Here is a 20,932-nt window from a genome sequence, read left to right as displayed (position 1 = left end):
TTCCTGGGATAAAATTGGTCACTCAGTCCATGGCTGTTTGTGAGGCATTGCTGTGTGTAAAAAGTCTCAAAATGTCACACTTTACAGTGAATCTTGTGAACTGCTTTGAGACATTCTCCCAATGTAAAATTGCTATACCAAATGCAAGGTTCATCACTATTTCCACTGATTGGCAAATGAGTGATGAGGAAAGTATTGAAGGAAATTGAGATATTAATGACTGTTCTTAATATAAAAAGGTTATTGAAAGAGATCAAATTACTTATGTTGACAGTGAGAATAGAAAAAGATGAGTATCTGACACATGCAGAAACCTATCACCATGCTTAAGAGTATCCAAACCCAAACTATTAAGAGCTCTACATATGTATGAAAATTTCCCAGCATCTGAAAAGGAGTGCACATTCTCTACCTGGAGGAATACGGTGGTTCTCCTAATCACAGAAATATAAGGCAAAGATTGAAATGATCCAATGTCTTGGAGAAACCCATGTGTGTGTATTGGTACTGCTCAAGTTTAACAAGCTAAAAAATCTTGCCACTGGCCATTACAAACAAGTCTGCCAAACTTCCCATTGCTCCTACAGTTAGCACCTCTTCCCACTCCTTGTCCAACAACAAAATTACATTTGTAAAGCACCTTTCATATCGGGAGGATGTTCCAAGGCGCTGAACAGTCTGGGATCAGGACCCAAGAGTGTGTGTGTGGGGGGGGGAGACAGGGTTGGGAATGAGGAAGGGCAGAGGGGGTAGGAGGGCAGCTGAAGGCACGGTCAAAGAGGGTCGTGAGTCGTGCCTTGAAGGAGGCAAGAGAGGCAAAGGGATTGTGGGATAGATTTCCAAAGAGTGGGAGCAGAGAGGCTGAAAGCCTGGCTGCCAATGGTAGAGCGGGTTAGGTGTGAGACCTGGAGTGGAGGGAGCGGACAGGTTGATAGGGGGTCAGCAGGTCAGAGATGTAGGAGGGGGCAAGGCCATGAAGGGCCTTGAAAATGAGAAGGGTTTTGAATTCTATCCTCTTGAGGGATGGGGAGCCAGTGAAGCCGGGCGAGGGTGGGGGTGATGGAACCATGGAGCCTGGTGCGGGAGAGGACACGAGCTGCAGAGTTCTGGATGATCTGCAGCTTGTGGAGGGAAGAGCTGGGGAGGCCAACAAGGAGTTTCCGTAGAGCCTTGAGGTGACGATTGCGTGCATGGGAGTTTCGGTGGCTTGAGGGGTGAGGCAGTAGCGGAGTCGGGCAATGGTATATGGAGATGGGGTAAGGCAGAGCAGGCAGGTCATGGCATGAACATGGGTGAGAAGTGACAGTTGAGGGCCAAACAAGATGTCCAGGTTCCTAACTGGCTTGGAGGTGGAACGTGTAACCGTGGATGCTGATACTGCCAGCGCCTGAGGTGCGGAGGCGCTGGAACAAGCCAATCAGGAGGGCCTCAGTCTTGCTGACATATAGCTGCAGAAAGTTGGCTCTCATCCAGGATTTGATGTCAGACAGACAGTCTGTCAGGATGTCAGTTGTCCTGGAATTGATGGTGGAGGCAGAGAGATAGAGTTGGGTGTCACAGTACATGTCCACTGTGGCTTGCTGGGTTAACAGGGGCTGAGTGGGGAGAATCACTGCCCCCAGTGACCAGTCTGTCGCTCCATGTCCTCCTGAGGCAGGCTGGCTGGTCTGTCATCAGCATTGCCTTGAAGTCCTGCAGACTTCTGTAGCTCAAGAACTCCTGTGACTGCCACAGAGGATCGATTTAATTGTGATATTCCATTGCAAGGCACATCACCTCAGAGCTAGCTCAACCCTCAAATGACCCCCTCCCCCCCAGGATAATCACTAGTTAGAGCACTAACCTCAGACTTGGTGCAGTCACAAAAATTATGTTCTTAAGTACTTTATTCAAACTCATATATGATAAAATTGGATTTAATAGCAGTGCAATTTTATCACATTTATTCTGAACCCAGCTGTTTTGTCAGCTGGTCCCAATAGCAGGGCTGTTAATCATGTAGTGCATTGACAAGTGAGAGAGCAAACCTTCCCAAGTCTGGCAAAGAGGGCAACCGTCAAGACTTGCTCGCACACGCTATTGAACCAACCACAGACTGACTGAGATCGCACAGGTACAACCTACAAATCAACCCAAACACATGCAAAGAAAAGTCCCAAATTACACTGAAATATATAAAATAACCCTCCCCATTCTTTTACCGTCGGGTCTTTGAATCCCGCAATGAAGCCATGAGCGTTAAATTGTAAACACGAGCAATCTGTCCTATTCAAAACGGAATAATAAATTAAATGAAGTGGGCTGGTAGGGAGCTTTAAATAAGATCCCAGACTTGCAGCGGTGACACAGTAGGGCTACTCACTATAACCACGTAAAACATGGGAGGGTGGGGAAGAAATCAAACACTAATGCAAAACTTGATGGCCACCATGCCTGGTTTGGCTCTCTTCGCAAGTCTTTTTTAATTTTTTTTAAATCCCAGTCTGCAATTTTAATTACCCTGGCTGTTAAGCGTTAGCTTTTAAATTGCGACATTTCCCCAACATTACAAGCGACACGTACAGCACTATCTATACAGGTAGTAAGCGGGATGCTCCTCCGACACTCTTCCTATGGAATACTTTGGTCCTCGCTCGCCGGGACATCAGTCGCGGAGTGGCTTTACTTGCTTCGCAGCCTCCAGCTTGCTTAGTGCTTCTTCCCACTGAACGAATTGTTTTGAGAGGAGCAGAGTCTGTGTGACACGGTTAAGGTAAATCTGCACAATTCTAGACACTAGCCACGTAAAGGACACTACATAAATGCAAGTTGTTACAGGTGGAAAATTAGTCTTTTCTAAACAAATGCCAGGGATAAAATAATATTCACTGAATATTTATCTGCCGTTCTTTTTGGTGTAGATGAAGTATTTTGGTTTATCGGCATTACATTTAATTTGTCACCAAGCTGCCAACTCTAAACACTTTTGAAAACGTTCTGCTGTATTGTCTGTCTCACTGCTCCCTCACAACATGTACAGCTTACTGTTCGTTGCAGTATCCAGGCAGATTTGTATTAAGACATCATTTTTTGTGGGACACCAAACAACAATTGCTCAGGTCTAACATTACACCTCTCGGGAGCAATCTAATTATCAACAGCTTCTTGTCTAGTCAAAAGAGAAGTAAACAAACACCTAAAAAGCTGTCAATACAGGAATAATGGGGAAGGGCAGGTAAATAGGATTGAAAGGATTGCTCTTAAAATAGCCAGAACAGACAATGGGCCGAATGGGCTTCTTCAGTGCTGTAAATTTCTATGGTTCGATAGTCTAACTTTCTTTCCCAGGTTCCTATTGCTTCTTGGTGAATTAGAAGACTTTTATGTTGGAAGAAGCTTGTTTGAACAACTGAATAAAGCATTAATATCCTTTTGAACCCATGCAGTTTCAGTAAAAACACTGCATGGTCCTAGATGCCAAAAAATTGTCACCAAGTTTAATACTGTGCTACCGAAGCTCCTTAATGAACAGGTCAAGGACAGAGCTACTGCTTACTGCACACCAGCAGCTATTTTTGACCTATAGCGCTGACACACAAGTCACCAACAGACTATTTTTTCTCCGCTAAGTGGGGTTCTCTTCTCAGGTAAAAGTCCTTCCAAATTAATCTTTGTTTACATGCAGCTTGCTGAAGGGAGAGGACAAGAGACTTGAGTTGGATTGGACTGACAGCACTTCCATTCTCCGTACATATAATTCTTCAATTGGACTTTAAGTTATCAATGCAAATAGCCACAAAAGTCTAATCCATCTTGCTACACTTTTTTAGATTTACCGAATAAATATTACTTTAAATTTTTTTAAAGCATTTCAGAGTAATTGTGTAATTAAAAGAATGGAAATGTTTTGCAGTTTGTGTGGCTACACTTTTTCCTGCTATTTTCCACTTTATTCATTCTCCAACCTCCAACCCCACACCTGCTTCTGAACATAGGGTTGACTTAAAATGCCTTTAATTGAAGGGAGCTTTTAACACGCTGAAATGAATCTGCATTCCATCTTCAGTCAGCATGACTGGAGCTGGGGATGAGATAAGAGAATGAACGTGAAGAAAGAAAAAGGATACCATCTTGTTGTACTCATCCAGGAGCTTCCTTGTATCTTCTGTGACTGCCGTACATTGGTCCTACACACAAATAGCCCCAACAAACACACATGTACAAAAACACAAAACAGGGAAAGATATACAAGGGGATTTAAAAAACACATTTTCCACTCATTCTATCAATGTGATAGGTACAGATTCTAAAAGGACTGGTAGGTTATATTAAATACAATGTGGCTGGCTACATAAAATAATATTCCTTCTGAGATTAATTACAATAAAAATCCTTGCATTTGATAATAGAGCCTTGGTGTGATGCGCTCTGAGACGCAATACTGCGTGGAGGGCGCTATATAAGTGCAATTTGTTGATGTTCTGGGTCAGAGATTGCGAGTGCAAGCCCCACATCGGGCCTTTGACCTCATATAGTCAAGCCTGACACTCCAATGCGGTGCTCGTGGTGTTGGAGGTGCCACCCTTGGATGAGATGCTAAATCGATGTCCTGCTCCCCCTGTTCAAGTGAACGTTAAAGGTTCGATGGTGTTATTTGAAAAGAGAAGGGAGTTTCTCCAAGTGTCCTGGCCAACAATCCCCCAGATAAAATTGTTCATTCATCACGGCTATTTGTGGGAATTGCTGTGTGCAAATTGCTCTATATCAAATGCAAAGATAATAATCAGTATTTATCCCATTATCTATAACAGACGAGAACAATGACGTTACTGGTGACTCAAGCTTTGAAAGTGGATGCGGTCACCAACCAAGAATCATTGCAGGTCTCAGTCAAACTATTGTTTTTTCACATAAATGCTGAATACAGCAGTGCCCACAGTACCTGTTCCTGAATTTGAATCTGGGTCAGTGATTGTAGCTTGGAAGAGTAGTTTGGAACCGCTGCACAAACACAAGGGGAGGCAAATAATATAATTTATGCAATATTATCTGCACAGCTGCTTACCTATTAACCCACTACATTATCTCAGCGGCCAGATAATTCTACTTCACAAATAATAGGAAAATGAAATATGGGGGTGATGCTAAAATTTTTAATATTTTTAAGAAACAAATGAATATCTGGTGTTAACTTACATGTAAACAGGTAACTGAGCTGGTAATTCGGCGGAATAATATTTTTGCTTCACTTTTCCACTGGAAGATAATTATACTTCAACAGCCTATTTATACACAAGATGACAGCAGATATTCATTCTTCTCTTAAAAACATTCAAAACTTCAGCATCACCTCTGTATTTCAATCTGCAGAACTGGATAAGCCGACAATCTTCCTCATTAAAATAATGTCACAATAGTACTGAATAATCAGCTCACTTGCCTATTTACACAAGATAGAAACATAGAAACATGAGTAGGCCATTCAGCCTCTCAAGCCTGTTATGCCATTCTATAAGATCATGGTTGATCTGTACCTCAAATCCAATCACTCGCCTTTGCCCTGTATTCTTTAATACCCTGAGGGAAAGGGGAGGATTTGAAGAGCTGAGAAATACAAATAGGGGCAAAGAGCAACAATTGAAGCAATCTTTTAAAAAAAGCATGACAATGTAATGGAAGGATTTTTTAAAAAAATCAAAAGACTTAAGCGAAAAATGGCAAGTATCATCACCGACCTTTAATGTGCTCGCTTTCAAGAAATGGTTGCAGTTTGCTGACTGACTCCAAAAGTGTAACTTGGGAATGTATGAACGGCTCTTCTGCAGAACAAAACAAAAGCATCAAGTTAGGAAGAGGAAATTAGTTATTTATTTACATGGGGGTAGAAAGCTTCTCTGCAATAATGAGGGCAACTATAGGTACTTTTCTCACACCGAACAAAATGTCAACTACATAAAACAGTAACAAAAGGGGCTTTACACTGCAGTTATGAAACCCCGAAGACAATAACGGTGGACACTAGAACTGTAAAAAAAATACATACTACGGTGCCATTTTCAACCAGCAGTCAAATCTAAAACTACAGTAGGTCAGATGCACCAAAAGGCACAGAACTGTGGTGTATGGGAGGTGGAAAAGGAGTGGGAGAGAGAAAGTGAAATACAGTAAGTTCAAAATTCTCTCACTAAAAAAAAATAAATCAGTCCTTCGAAAACAAAAATTTGGTCAGCCGGGTATCTGACACGTGTGGAAACCCATCACCATGCTTTCATCTCCCTGATGAATGGGTGGAGCCACCGCCTAATGCAGGATTCAACCACACAGATCAGATTGCTGGTGTGGACTGAACTGGGCATCTTCAGTTCAGCAGCAGTAGAGGGCTGAAGATGAGGGACAGGGAGGGGAAATTAACTTGGGTTTCTGCTCCCAGTTGCTATTCAGTAACATCTGCAGAGAAACATGAACATTGGATCAGGATAGCATTAAGCTCATTTATGGGCTCAGGCCCAAACATGACCAATCAATACTCACAGTTCTGGGGTCACATGTGAAGAATGACGGCTTGAACGAGGTACTGCCGGTCCTTGTTGGGAATTCCCTACACCCCCCACCCCCGCATAGGTCAGAGCGTTTCAGAAAGGAAGCGGATGACAAATGTTGACAAAAAACAAAATCCTTTTGAGCGTGACAGAAGTTGGGACAATATTAGTTCTGCTAGACCTCAGGAATGGTTCAGTGGTACTTGCCTGCCAGAATTAACTCGAGTTTCATGGCGTCCGGGATAACGATGCGATCCATGTACAGAGGATCCAAATACTTCATCAAATCGTCAACTGAAAGGTGAAACATTTCAAAACAAAACCACTTGTTAACATCCTACAAGGAATGCGAGAACGGAGCCACAGTATCATTTTTACAGAAGCCAAGGCCCATTTTTTTCTTTTAAGCAGGAAAAATTGAGGCAAGATACACTTATAAATAATAATCCTTGAATTTGTTGGAGCATCTTGTCACGCCCTTGAAATGTTCTAAAAGCTGTATAATAACTGTATAATAACTGTAGATTTGGCAGCAGCCAATGTGCACACAGCAAACAGCCGTGAAATGAACGAGCAATTTTATTTGGAGAATCGTTCACCTGGGCACCAGAAGAAACTCCTGTCTTTCTCAAATAAAGTGACGCAGGATCTTTAAAATCCACCCAAACCAGGAGTCGTTTTAACATTTTGTCTGAAGGATACCACCTCTGGCAATGTAATGCTCCCCCGGCACTACATTGGAATGTCAGCCTAGACTCTTTGATTTCAAAACCCGAGGGGCAGGAACCCACTGTATTCTGACTCAGAGGTGAGAGTGTTACCAACTGAGTTAGGGTGACACCCTAACACTGCTGCTTGTAGGGCTGAGATTAAAATGAACAGAGAAATCCAAATCAACATACCGTCTAAGGTTTCTCATAAACATTCTTTTACAAAGTGATGTACATCCACCTACATTTACAGAATGACAATTCCTCTGAGGTGGAGCAAATCTATGACCTGCTTCATGTCCTCCATCCTATCCACCCGACCTTTCAACCTATCTGCCCCACTCTCTGGAACTCCATCTTGTAGTCCCTCCAACTCACTCCTTCCCTCGCTCATCTTGTTCGAGACCGACGTCTTTGACATTGCTTTTGGTCATCTTTCCTGTTCCCCCAGGTCGGGTGCCCAGCCAGTATTGTTAAATGCCTTGGGACATGTTTCTGACGTCAAAGACGTTACATAAACGTAAATTTATATTGTACTGTATTGTTGTATTGCCAACACAACTATGCGGAAAAATGTTACTGTTTAAAGAAAGAATAGCTTTTATTCAAAAAGCTGCCTTCTTAATGCACGTTAAATACTGGAGTCTGGAGTCGGTTCCAGTGTTACTAGAGCCAAAAGGCAAACGTCCAGCACAAGAGCCACTCAGTATTGATGAGAGAAGGTTTGCATTCTTTATCCCATAGCAAATGGCTCTTCAGTTTCAATGTCATAAAAGGACACGTCGAAAAAAGACGAGGACTGGATTAAGGTTGTCTTACAATATAGCACTGCAGTCCCTGCAGATCATGGCTGTCATGCCTCAAAAGCAATCTTGTCCCCATAAAATTCAAAATGGAAACCTAGAAGCGTGACACAGTACTTGCTTTTTATACTTATAAAGAATCATTCATCCCGTTCTAATCTGTTATATTTTTTCTCAATTTGAGAGTAAATTGTAGCGAGACCCTCTTGTGCCACCTTGTGGAGGAGCTCAGATGAGATGTGAATCCAGGGTCAGATTTCAGGTTAAATAGACTTTGAGGCATCAATTGCCTTATGGATCCTGGGAAACTAAGCTGGGCTTCAGGACTCAGCTGACGACATCTCCTTTACTCATTTCCAAATCAGCAGATCACACAAAAAAGTATTTGTTTTCTATTTCACTCTCTATCCTCTTTTATCTACATAATATACGTTTAGATTGTTTAAGTCTTTGCTTTTAATGCCTGGTCTATCAAGTTGGAGACAAGGCGCCTGTTTATAGTTCCTGCTCTTCGCTGCATTGTACTGCACTGCAGAGTTCAAAGGCATACTTCAACATACTTTAATATCGCATGTAACAGCAGCAACAATTTCGCATTTAATTAGTGCCTTTCACTTTAGGAGGGCATCTCAGAGTGTTTCAGAGCAAACTTAAATTGCAGAATGAAATAGCAGCATCGCTAATTTCTTCATCAACTAAATGAAAACTGCTCTGTTTCATTAAACACCAGGCAAAAACAAAACCTCACACGAATTGAGCAAGCTTCTCCCAGCTCCACCCTTAAACACACAAACTGCTGGCTTTCTTTCAGTCTTCACAAGAACAGAAGGTAACAAATGTGGCTGACTTGCATGGCACAATACGCTCTTGATGCACCCAATTTAACCACTGGAATTTAAACTGTTGAATTTGTTCAGGGCTGCGAAGGGGAAGTTTAGGACACACACCGGGAAGTAGTTCTTTACAGAGTGTAATTGACAGCAAGTTACCAGTGCACTGGACTCATTAAGGAACATCTTAATGCTCAAATCACTTCTAAACAAGGATCCTTTTGCAACCTCATACTGTTGCTGTTCAAGATTTTCATATTCATTTTCACGTTGCAAAATGTCAGCTATTGCCCATTTTTCATGAGTTTCATGCTGTTGTGCCTTTTCACCTTGTATTGACTAAATGAATGCAATCCTACCGAGCTGCCACCAGTGAACTGAATCATGTACAAGAGCATGTGTGATAGAAGTACATAAAGCATCCTTTCCCCTCTTTCCCCACTCCTCCCATGAAAAACATCCCAGTTTCCAATTGTTGCTCAAGTACAGGGTGTACACAAAGTCCTCTTATCCTGTTACAAACAGCGATATGAGACTATGGAGGATCTGAAACAAGCTGTCAGACGTGCATTTCTCTGTGTCACTCCATCCATGTTACGGAAGATGTCTCATTCGACATAGGGACGGATCGTTGAATTGGAGCATATTTGGGGTTGTAAATATAGTGGATTTAAATTTTGTAGAAAAACAGTTACAGTATGCGTTCTGCACATGTGGGTTCTCCCATCTCTTTTTACTGAAAGTAGGGAAGTAACTAATTATTCTTAGAGGTTTGTTTCAGGAAATGTTTCTTGGCAGACAAGTCAATCTGCTGAAATCTGTTGTGAAACTTCTCTGGAAATGTTTGTATCACTCTTTATCACTCTACAAACTTCAGCCAGTTGCTAGAAAATTAAATGTAGGAAGTACAAAAGACGTGATATGCAAAGTGTTTAAAACTGTTCAGGTGGGAGATCTGGTTTGAAATACCAGTCTCAATTTTTTCATGTTCATGCTTTTCATCCTCTGACTAGCATTCAGCAATGCTGGGCTGATTAATGTTTTCCTCAGTCAGCTGTCCATAGAGTATAACTCAGAATGTGAGATTAACCATCAGTATTTATCCATTTCCATTAATCAATGTTCAGGGCCACAAAGTAGAGAGAATTGTGTTTCATTTTTTTAATTTTAAAAATTAAAGAAATATCCCTGAATGTGCTCTTTTTCCTGCAAAACTGTACTTATTACAATATAGCAGTTGTCCAGGAATGTATTAGGACGGTGTAAATAGTTGAGTTGAAATACAAAGCAAAAATGCATAGTAATTTGATCAGCATTGAAAGAGATTAATTGTGTGTGACCTTCATTGACATTGTTAATCTGTTGTGGATTACTAGGATTTTGTGTGTTCAGGACGGAGTCCTGTAGCTCAGTGGTTAGAGCACTCGCTTTGCAAGCGAGAGACCTGAGTTCAATTCCAGGCAGGGCGAAACCTTGGGCAAGTTTCCTTACTCCACACAGAGCCTAATAATAATCCCTCCAAAACCCAAAACAATAATAAATTGGTCATTTTCAATCTACGACTGTTTGGTTTGTGGGACATTGCTGTGCGCAATTGGCTGCCGCGTTCGCCCACAAATATACAGTCAATTCACTTTACAGTATATTCTGTGAAGCGCTTTGGGACGTCCTCCCGACGTGAAAAGCGCTATATCAAATGCAAGGATTATTATTATTATTATTATCTGCCCTGAAAACGATGACGCTCCTCTGGACGACCAAATACACTTAAACACTTGCACTGAATACAATCAAGCACTTCTAAATACATTTATCATCATTCTTCCACATGTTTCAGCTGTTAGTGAGTGCACTGTAGAAAAAAAACATGGGGGTAAAAGAACTTTGTGGACACCCTGTATGATGCAGTGGAGTGAGGACACATGGTGATTTCAGGGTAGGGAGGGGGTATAAACAGAGTGGAAGATAGTGGAATCTTGCAGGCAAGCTTGCATTCAACCACTATAGCAACCATCCAAATAAATCCACAGCTTCCTCCAGTGCATTCTGCAAAAACATCCACCTTCAATAAATTGTTAAATCCGTCTCCATAAAATATAGCCTCCAATTGTAAACAGTTTAGCTTACATTGGGAGCCTTTTGAATGCCTTCTGGGGCACATTTTTTTTCAAATATAAATAAAACAGGAGCTAAGTTGAGAGGAATGTTGACACTCCAATGCAGTGCTTGGGGAAAAGCTGCTTTTTTGAAGCACCATCCTTCAGATGAGGTGATAAAACTGAGGTCCTGTCTTCTTGTTCAGACAGATATAAGATCCTATGGCACCATACCCACAAAAATCACCACACAATCACTATAATTTGCAGTAAAATCCTCTGAAGAACTTTGAGACGTTTAGATGACATTTAAAACGGTATATCAAATGCAAGGACTGTACATCATCAGTTTTTTTTCCCTGAAAAGGAGCATGATTGAAGAGAAATGCAATAACAGGATGTGCCAATCCTAATCTATTCCAAATTTCTAAATATTTAACTTATAAACATGTTCTGCAGCTGAGTGAAGACACAGAAGTTGCGTGGTGCTGCAAAAACAAGCACACACACTACCACAGGGTGTCAAAGAGGCCAAGGAACTCTCTTCTCCGGAATTCTGGTTTGCTTTCTTTTTACAACAGTTTCAGCACACAATGAATCAAAAGCCACGTGGTTGTTGAGCGTGCAGGAATTGGAGCTGGAAATATTTTCTGCAACATTGAATCTCAGACCTGGCACACTATCATAATGAACCCAATCTATACCAGCTGAACAGCTATTGCTCAAGCAAATGAGCTCGAAAGAAGGATTTAAGTGTCAGGTAAATGTTCGATCAAGGAGTAAAATCCATACACAGTTCAAAGCTGTGTTGTGTAGAATAGGCAGTACTTACTTTTCTTGTACAGAGTTTTTATCCTTTCCCTCTTGCCAGCAACATTCCCCAAAGAGACCTGGACCTTTACCACAGCATCAGTACACTGGAAGACAAAGACGACACAGGAACAATAAATGCAGAGCAAAGTACATTATTACTCCAATCGGCACCTCTGGATCATGACTGACTAGCACACACAAAGATGCCTTTATTCCAAAAAATACCATGCTCATGTTCCATAAGCAGCACATTGTGACTGGGTATCCAGGTTCTCAAGTGAGGGGCTGCAAATGAAAGTGCATTCTCCCCCTGGAGGGACACATTCTGCTTACCCAATTCCAGACAGTAATAAGCTAACAAGCCAAGGCTTGAGGACTGCACAGTGTAGGTAGCAGGGGGAGGGGGAAAGAGAGAAGGATTGGTAACTGCTGGAGTTTAACCTGGTAGAACCGCAACCTGTGACCCGGAGGCAACAAGAACCAGTTACATTTACATACTGTCTCTCACATAGGACGTCCCGAGGTGCTGGACGGTCGAGAGTTTGCACCCAAACTGGGGGATGGATTCTGGAGGGGTGGGGCCAACACCACCAACTTGGATTTATATAGCACGCTCCACGGCGCAAGGCGTCTCAGAGTGCTTAAAGGGAGGGAGGGAGGATGACCGGAGGCGCAAGCCATGTGGGTTCAGATGATTAGACTCCAGCAGTACCCAACACACACTCTAGGGTCTCCAAGCCTTGGCTTTTCTCCACAAACGGTTTCTCCTCAAGAACCTGCATCATCACATGCGGCGTTCCTCAGGGCTCTGTCCTTGGTCTCCTTCTTTTCAATATCTATATCCTCACTCTTGGTGACATCATCCTCAGCCATGCGTCAACTTCCACATGCGTGCGGATGACACCCAACTCTACCTCTGCCTCTACCCTTGACTCCAGGACCACTCCTGTCCTGACAGACTGTCTGTCAGACATCAAGTCCTGGATGACAGCTAACTTTCTACAGTTGAACATCAACAAGACCGAGGCTCTCCTGATCACCTCCCGTCAGCATCTCCATGTCTCAGGAACTGATAGCATCACCATCCAAGAATGCACACTCCACTTCACTGAGCCAGTCCAGAATCTTGGAGTCTTGTTTGACCCACAACTTGTCCTTTCTACCCAACATCCATGCCATGACCCCCTCTGCGTTGCCCCACCTCTGCAACATCGCCTGGCTCTGCCACTGTCTCACATTGCAGGCCGTCAAGACCCTCAAATATGCATTCATAACATCCAGGCCCAACTAAGCAAACTCCTTGCTTGTCGGCCTCCCCAACTCCTCCCTCCATAGGCTGCAGATCATCCAGAACCCATGTCCTCTCCCGCACCAGGCTCCGCGACCCTCTCACCCCCCATCTTTTCCCCTATCCTCTGCCTCAGCCCCTCCCTTGCCTCCTTCAAGACTCTACTCTTCGACTGGGCCTTCGGTCACCCTCCTTCCCCCCCACCCTGCCCTGCACCCTTCCTGAACCCGCTCCCCAGCTCGTGTCCGAAAAACTGATTATCCTGCGCCTTCGGTCACCCTTCCGACATGAAAGGCCCTATACAAGTGTACTTTTGTTATTGTTTCCTAATCATTTGCCTCACACTTTCTGCAGACGCTCAGCTGAGCAGAAAAACGAGAAAGATCTTGAGACGGGCCTTGAAGGAGGCGGTAGGACTCCGGGGTGGAGTTCCAGCGGAATCGACCCAAGGCCGGACAGACTCAGAGGCCGGATCTACAACAACAACAACAACTTGGATTAATATAGCGCCCTCCACGCCGGACGGCGTCTCAGAGCGCTTCACAGTAACAGGGGCGAAGCCAGGGGGAGGGGGAGAGGAATCGAGTCCCCGTTCGACTCATCGTCTTTACCCAAAACAACAACTTGCACCTGGGAGAGCGCGGCTCACGCAGGGGCGGCGGCGGCGCCCCAGAGCGCTTAAGGTCTGGGACCCCAACGGAAATAGCCTCGTGGTCTACACGAGATGATGACCGCGAGTTTGGGACACGACGGGCGGCGGAGTGTGAACTGGGTGGAACTTGGTGGTCTTTCGCCAGCGAATTCCGACGCTCTTATGGACTGTTTCCAACAACAGCAACAACCGCTTTCCCTTCCTTCCTCTTCCTCCTCCTCCTCCTCTTCCTCCCTCTCCCGGATCCTCAGCCCCCGACACCGAGCCTCAGCCCTGCCGGTCCCCGGGGGGGGGGGTGTCCAGCGACCCCGCCCTTGACCCTTTCCCCCGTGGCCCCTCCTCTGTACCTGTGGCTTGGCCTTGGCCCCGGTCCCGGCCCCGCCCTCTCCGTACAGCCGCCTCTCCACTCCTGCAGCCGCGACTCCAGCTTCTTGAGCTCCGCCATGGCTGCCAACGGCCACTTCCGGTCGCGCCGGGAAGTGACGTGACCCGGGCGGGGCGGAGAGAAAGCCCCTCTCCAGCGCGACTTGGCGACACCCGCCCCCACCATTTGCGGTAGTGGGGCGGGGAGGATTTTGCGACAGCGAGCGGACGGTTTGCGGCAGGAGGTCGGTCGGTCGGTCGGCCGTTTGGCGCCTCGTGAGTCGGTGGGTTTTTTTTTAAAAAAAGTGATAGATATATATTTAAAGAAAAAGAAAAAAAAAAGTGAGTCCCCCCCGGGGAAAGGGGGGGGGGGAGAGAATTTCCGTCCAAAAAACCTGCAGCGCGATGGAAAGAGCGCGAAAACTGAGCTAAAAAAGGAGGGGGGGGTCAAAAAAAAATAGGTGGGTGTTGGCTTTAAAATAAATATAGGGGAAGGGCCTGAACCGTCTGTCTGACTGACTGACTGACTGACCCCCCACTGTCCAGACCAACAACACCCAACCCCCCCCCCTCCCTCCCCTCCCCAAATAAAGTTGGCCGCTCGCTTCGTGGCTGTCCGCGGGACGTTGCCTCGCGCTGTCGGGGGCTGCCCGTGTCTTGCCCCGCGAGGTGTCCGGTCCGGTCCGGTCCAGTCCGCCCACTTTGCGGTCCGTTCCCCGTGGAAGCGCTTCGAGACGTCCCGGACCGTATGAGGCGCTCATGTCGAACGCGAGGTGTGTGGGGGGGGGGGGGGGGGGGTTGGTTGTTGTCGTCGTCAGCCGTCGTGGCGGTGGTCGTTGCTCGTGATGGAAAGTCTCGACTTGGCAAGTCTGCAATCTGTTGACGAGATGAAGTTCATGCAGTGCCCTCCACCCCACCCCCCCCCCACCACCTGAGAGTGACACTGAGCCTCCGGTGCCCTTCTCTGTACAGTAACGAGGTGACGGTATTTTTGCGACTAAAATCTCTGGGCACAATGATAATAATGATGATGATGATGATGATAATCCTTGCATTTGATATGGCGCCTTCTCACTCGCTCAAGATATCTCCAAACAGTATATCGCGAAGGGGACGAGACGCAAAGCACTGCAGGTGCTGGAAATCTGAAGCAGAAACGGAGCGAGAGAGCTGAGAGCGCTCAACAGGTCAGGCAGCATCTATGGAGAAAGGAAGGCGAAGTCAACCTTCCACGACTCTTTGTCAGGAATGACGTGCTCTGGCGAAGGGTCGTGGACCTGAAACGTTGACTCACTTTCCTTTCTCCACAGATGCTGCCTGACCTGCCGAGTGTTCCCAGCGACTTCTGTTCTTGTTTCATACCGTAAAATGAATTGGCTGTTTTAAGTGTGAAACCCGGCATCCAGTTGAGCACAGCAATGTCCCGCAAACAGTCGTGGAGTGAATGACCAACTTTATTTGGGGGATTGGTTGGCCAGGACATCGGGAGAGAGAAACTCCCTTCTCTTTTCGAATAGTGCTATGGGAACTTTTATGTCCATCTGAACAGGAAGACGAGACCTCGCCATTAAAATTGAACTCGCCGTACAACAACAACAACAACTTGGATTTATATAGCGCCCTCCACGCCGGACGGCGTCTCAGAGCGCTTTACATGCACCCAAGTCCCATTCGGTTTCCTATCAAAAAATGCTTTGATTTATTTGCATTTGTTTGTTATAAATCAGATAAACGGCTAAATCGTAACAGTTTCTTGACCCCAAATAATCCTAAATGCTATGTAAATCATCTAACTCGTAACGCCACGACTGTATTTAGCATTGAATCGTGGGAAATCAAGTCTTGACCTGTCATAACATCTCTTCATACTCTGGCACCTTCATACCTCCCCGATCCACTTACACCCCATTCTACTACCCGCCCTTTTAGTTCACCTGGCTCCGGCCTTCTGCACAGCCCTCGTTCCGCTCTGCTCCACCATCGGTGGCCGTGCTTTCAACAAGAAAGCCCTAAACTTTGGAATTCTCTGCTTCAATCCCTCTGCCTTGCCATTTCTTTGCCCATCTTCAGATCAAACTTGTAGGCCTTCCTCTTTGACCATGCCTACTGTCATCTCCCCTCTCCCCGGCTTGGTGTCAAGCTCTGGCACTATTAAGGACTCCGTGACACTATCCTTGTGACGGGTGCTATATGTTGCGTTGTATCTTTTACATTCCCAGACGATATACTTTAAACATTTGTTCATTGAATTCAAACAGGGCCTCGGAAGCCAGCGGTGAAAAGCTCTTGAAATGGAAAACTACCAGAAAGCCAAAATCACAGAACTGCCAACAGAACTGCCATTCACCAACCTCCCGAAGGATATAATTGAAATGAAGGTGAAAGAAGGCAGCAAAATCAGAAACCTGATGGGCTACGCCATTGGGAAAATGGAATCGGACGACACCAGGGTGATGCTTTTCACCGGCACTGGCAGAGCGGTGAGTAAAGCCATCACCTGTGTGGAGATAATGAAGAGAAGGCTGAAGGGACTCCAGCAGATCACTAAGCTGTCTTACAAACAGGTCGAGGAGCTGTGGGATCCCATCGCCACCGAGGCAGGGTTAGACAGTCTAACCGTGAAGAGAAACCTCCCTGCCATCTGGGTCTTGCTATCCAAAGACAGTCTGGACCCGAGCGAGCCGGGTTACCAGGCGCCCGGGTCCTTCGACGCTCTGTGGATTAATTCGCTAAAGGAGGAGGCGCAGGTTCAAAGGAAGAAGAGGAGAGGAGGAGGTGGAGGAGGCATGACAGGGAAAGGCAGTAAGCAGCCAGGATCGGGAAAGGGAGAAATACCCAAGAAAGCCAGAAGCTGAGGGCAGGGGGAGAGAGCCAAAATGGACAAATGTGTACCATAAAGAACAATTCTCAATTTGCTTTTTTTTTAAAAAAGTCTCATGGACCATCTTCTTATTTGTGCTAAATATCACCCTCAGTGTGTTTGCACACACTGTACACTGGGTGTCCCTGTGCTTCACAAGAATCCCTGACATTCAGCCACTAGAAACAATGTACATATGTAATGTATGTAAATTACAGCTGCTTCGTCTGTGTTTTGCCTTCTGCCTGTTGATGAATGACTCCTTTTGTGGTCCCAAAAGAGATAAATGACTAGCGAGGTTTCAAAAAGCTTGTGTATTGCATTAACCACCACCCCCCCAACCCCCGGTTGGCCAGACCAATTGATGGTGGCAGTAGGGAGATAGATGCAAGCCAGATTTACTGGCTAGGTGTAATTCCCATGCAGGTAAAGACCATTTACTGCCTTTTTGATGTGGGCCTTTTTTCAGCGCTGGCTTTTTTCAATGCCAATTTTTTTTAATTGTTTGAATCCCAGGAGCAAAAGCTTAGCAAATAAGCTACCTTCTATTCGTGTGTATCAAACTAAGCTAAAGTGGATAACCCTGCCTGACCACTGAAGGTCAGCAAGCCGGGGCGATGGGCCGTGCGTTAGGAGAGTGGAACAGCGGGAGTCAACATGCGCGAGGGCTTGCAGATTTTTTTAAATTCTGTTTCAGGCCCGGTCTGGCTGTGTACAAATTCCTTATACTCTTAATGAGAGTTTACTGCACTAGAATTTTGTCATGTGCTTCCTTCTTTCACTTAAGTTAAACCAGTATGAACCACTGAACTCCAGACTTATAAGTGAAAGACCAATTTTTTGTTGGCCAGGACACCGGGAGAAACGCCCTTCTCTTTTCAAATAGTGCTGTGGGAGTTTTAACTTCCAGCTGAACAGGGACCCCGGTTTAGCATCTCATCCAAAGGACAGCACCTCCAACAATGCAGCGTTCCCCTGCAATGTGCTGGAGTGTCAACTTAGACTATATGAGTTCAAAGTTCTGATGTGGTGCTTGAAACCCCAAACTTCTCTCTTGGAAGGGGGAGTGCTAAGTACTGAACAATTGAAAGTTACAGTGATAAATACAATCCCGTTTGAAATTGCAATTTAACTTCCAGCAGTCTGTTTCATGTCTTACTTCAGTCCTGCGCACCCACATCAAAAATAGGACATATACTGCAGCCACAGGGGTTAATGATGTGGGATGTTTTATTACTGGTCATTTTGTTTACGAATGGGGACGAGGAAACGCCAGCATTCGTTAAGGAACAAGTTTGCTGCGCTTTAGCAAGATTAAATGTTACTGAAACCGCAAGAGAAGTGTTTGTAAATATTGCTCTTTGTTGGTTTGAAATGAAGACATGTCACGTCAACAAGATGAAATGGCCCTCTATAAAATGGTGCTTTGTGTGCCTCCGTTAATAAGTTCATTCACTTACATTGTATGCTTGAGCTCATAATCTGCGCTAACATTCCAGTGCAATGCTGGGGGATTGCTGATAAACTGGAAACACTGACCACTTTGTTATAACATAACGCTCCCGAGTTCATGAACCCAAATCACAACAAATTACATCTGTGTAGCGCCTTTCATAACAGGAGGACGTCCCAAAGCGCTGGTCAGTCAGGGATCCGCACCTGAGTTGGTGGTTGGGGTTAGGAGGGGTGGGGGGCACCATCCCGTAAGAGTCGGCTAGTAACGTCATGTACCACCCAAGTCCTATTTTTATTTTGGTCAGCGGTGTCTGATACATGATCTACAACAACAACAACAACAAGATTCCATTTATAGAGCGCCTTTCACGTCCGGAGGACGTCCCAAGGCGCTGTACAGTTGGGTCAGGACCTGAGCAGGGGGGAAATGGTCAGGGTGAGGGGAGGGAGCGAGGAGGGAGGAAATGGTCAGGGTGAGGGGAGGGATGGGAGGGAGCGAGAAGGGGGAAGAGAGTCGAGAGGGGAGCTGAAGGCACGGTCAAAGAGAAGGATCTTGAGACCGGCCTTGAAGGAGGAAAGGGAGGAGGCGGCGAAGGCACTGGGGGATAGAGTTCCAGAGCCTCGGGGCTGAGAGGCTGAAGACCCAGACACCGATGGTAGGGCGGTTGGGGCGGGGGACGTGGAGCAGACCGGAGCCAGAGGAACGGAGGGTACGGGCGGGTAGGTAGGGGGATAGTAGGTCAGAGAGGTAGGAGGGAGCAAGGCCGTGAATGGCCTTGTAGGTGAGGGTGAGGATCTTGAATTCGACCCTCTGGGGGATGGGGAGCCAGTGGAGGCGAGCGAGGGTGGGAGTGATGTGGTCGTGAAGCCTGGTGCGGGACAGTACATGAGCTGCAGAGTTCTGAATGACCTGCAGTGTGGAGGGAGGTGCCGGGAAGGCCGGCGAGGAGAGAGTTCCCATAGTCCAGCCTTGAGATGATAAAGGCATGGACCAGAGTTTCAGCAGCGTGAGGGGTGAGGTAGTGCCGGAGTCTGGTGATATTTCGGAGGTGATGGAAGGCGGTGCCAGTTGTGGCGTGGATATGAGGGAGAAAGGACAGCTCAGGGTCGAACAGAACCCCGAGGTTCCTGACGGCTTTGAGAGGTGGAGAGTGCAGCCTTGGATGCTGATGCTGTCAGCGCCTGAGGTGCGGAGGCGCTGACGTGAGCCAATCAGGAGGGCCTCAGTTTTACGCACGTTGAACTGAAGAAAGTTGTCTCTCGTCCAGGACTCGATGTCAGACAGGCAGACTGTCAGGACATCGGTGGTCGTGGATTTGAGGGTAGAGGGGGAAAGGTAGAGTTGGGTGTCATCCGCATACATGTGGAAGTTAACCCCATGTCTGCGGATGATGTCACCGAGGGGGAGCATATAGAGGGTGAAGAAGAGGGGACCGAGGACAGAGCCCTGAGGGACACCGCACGAGACAGTGCGGGGGCTGGAGGAAAAGCCGTTTGTGGAAATCTACTCTGAGGCCTGCTTGTGGACAAACACGGCAGCCAATTTGCGCACAGCAATGTTCCACACACACTGATGAAGTGGATGCCCAATTTTATGGGCATTCCTCTTCGACCGTGCTCATGGCCACCTCCCTGTCCCCCCCCCCCCCGGCTCAGAGTCAGGCTTCGCCGCTGTTAAGCTCTCGGAGACGCTACCCTGCGTGAAGGGGGCTATATAAGTGCAAGTTGTTGTTTATCTGGAGGATTATTTGGCCAATGACACTGATAAAACTCCCTTCTCTTCAAATAGTGCCGCAGAGTCAGATGGACCAAAGAGTTTCCTTCATGTGAACCAATCTTGTGAATATGTCCCATCGAGTGCTTAAGTGATCACAGGGGTGATCTGTGTGGAGAAACCCGTTCTCATTTTGAATAGTGTCAATAGAGATCTTTAACATCCACCTGAACAGACAGATCAGATTTCAGTTTAATGTTTCAACCAAGAGACAGTGTTTACAACAATGTCCCGCTTACAAGATCCTCATCCTTGATTTCAAGATCCTCATCCTCACCTACAAGGCCATTCACGGCCTCGCTCCCTCCTACCTCTCCAACCTACTATCCCCCTACCTACCTGCCCGTACCCTCCGTTCCTCCGGCTCCGGTCTGCTCCACGTCCCCCGCCCCAATCGCCCTACCATCGGTGGTCGGGCCTTCAGCCTCTCAGCCCCGAGGCTCTGGAACTCTATCCCCCAGTGCCTTCGCCTTACTTCCTCCCTTTCCTCCTTCAAGGCCGGTCTCAAAACCTTTCTCTTTGACCGAGCCTTCAGCTCCCCTCTCGACTCTCTTCCCCCTTCTCGCTCCCTCCCATCCCTCCCCTCACCCTGACCATTTCCTCCCTCCTCGCTCCCTCCCCTCACCCTGACCATTTCCCCCCTGCTCGGGTCATGACCCAACTGTGCAGCGCCTTGGGACGTCCTCCTGACATGAAAGGCGCTTTATAAATGGAATCTTGTTGTTGTTGTTGTTACAGCAATGTGGCACATTTTCAGGTCGCACCTGAAG

General features: G+C 46.3%; 2 protein-coding genes across 3 annotated transcripts; one reads left to right on the top strand and one right to left on the bottom strand.

The window, feature by feature from the left end:
* Positions 1–1,868: 1,868 nt before the first annotated feature.
* dctn3 (dynactin 3 (p22)) lies at positions 1,869–16,054 on the bottom strand. Its single transcript, XM_007897125.2, has 8 exons — positions 16,008–16,054; positions 14,058–14,346; positions 11,790–11,874; positions 6,726–6,812; positions 5,715–5,798; positions 4,922–4,980; positions 4,107–4,166; positions 1,869–2,734 (listed from the first exon to the last, which is right to left on the bottom strand). The coding sequence occupies exons 1-8, from the start codon at positions 16,052–16,054 to the stop codon at positions 2,645–2,647; spliced, it is 801 nt and encodes a 266-aa protein (XP_007895316.2). The 3' UTR covers positions 1,869–2,644.
* On the top strand, positions 14,292–18,382 carry rpp25l (ribonuclease P/MRP 25 subunit-like). Of its 2 annotated transcripts, none has more exons than XM_007897123.2 (2): positions 14,292–14,534; positions 16,332–18,382. In XM_007897123.2, exon 2 carries the CDS (start codon positions 16,365–16,367, stop codon positions 16,926–16,928), a length of 564 nt encoding a protein of 187 aa, XP_007895314.1. In that variant the 5' UTR covers positions 14,292–14,534; positions 16,332–16,364; the 3' UTR covers positions 16,929–18,382. The 2 variants fall into 2 exon arrangements, with proteins under 2 accessions (XP_007895314.1, XP_007895315.1); XM_007897124.2 differs by having other exon boundaries at positions 14,297–14,357.
* Positions 18,383–20,932: the final 2,550 nt, after the last annotated feature.

This window comes from Callorhinchus milii, unplaced genomic scaffold (assembly GCF_018977255.1).
Source record: "Callorhinchus milii isolate IMCB2004 unplaced genomic scaffold, IMCB_Cmil_1.0 Scaffold1, whole genome shotgun sequence".
In the NCBI taxonomy this organism is placed as follows: Eukaryota; Metazoa; Chordata; class Chondrichthyes; order Chimaeriformes; family Callorhinchidae; genus Callorhinchus; species Callorhinchus milii.
The sequence above is the reverse complement of the archived record's forward strand: the minus strand, read 5'-3'. Positions and strand labels throughout refer to the sequence as shown.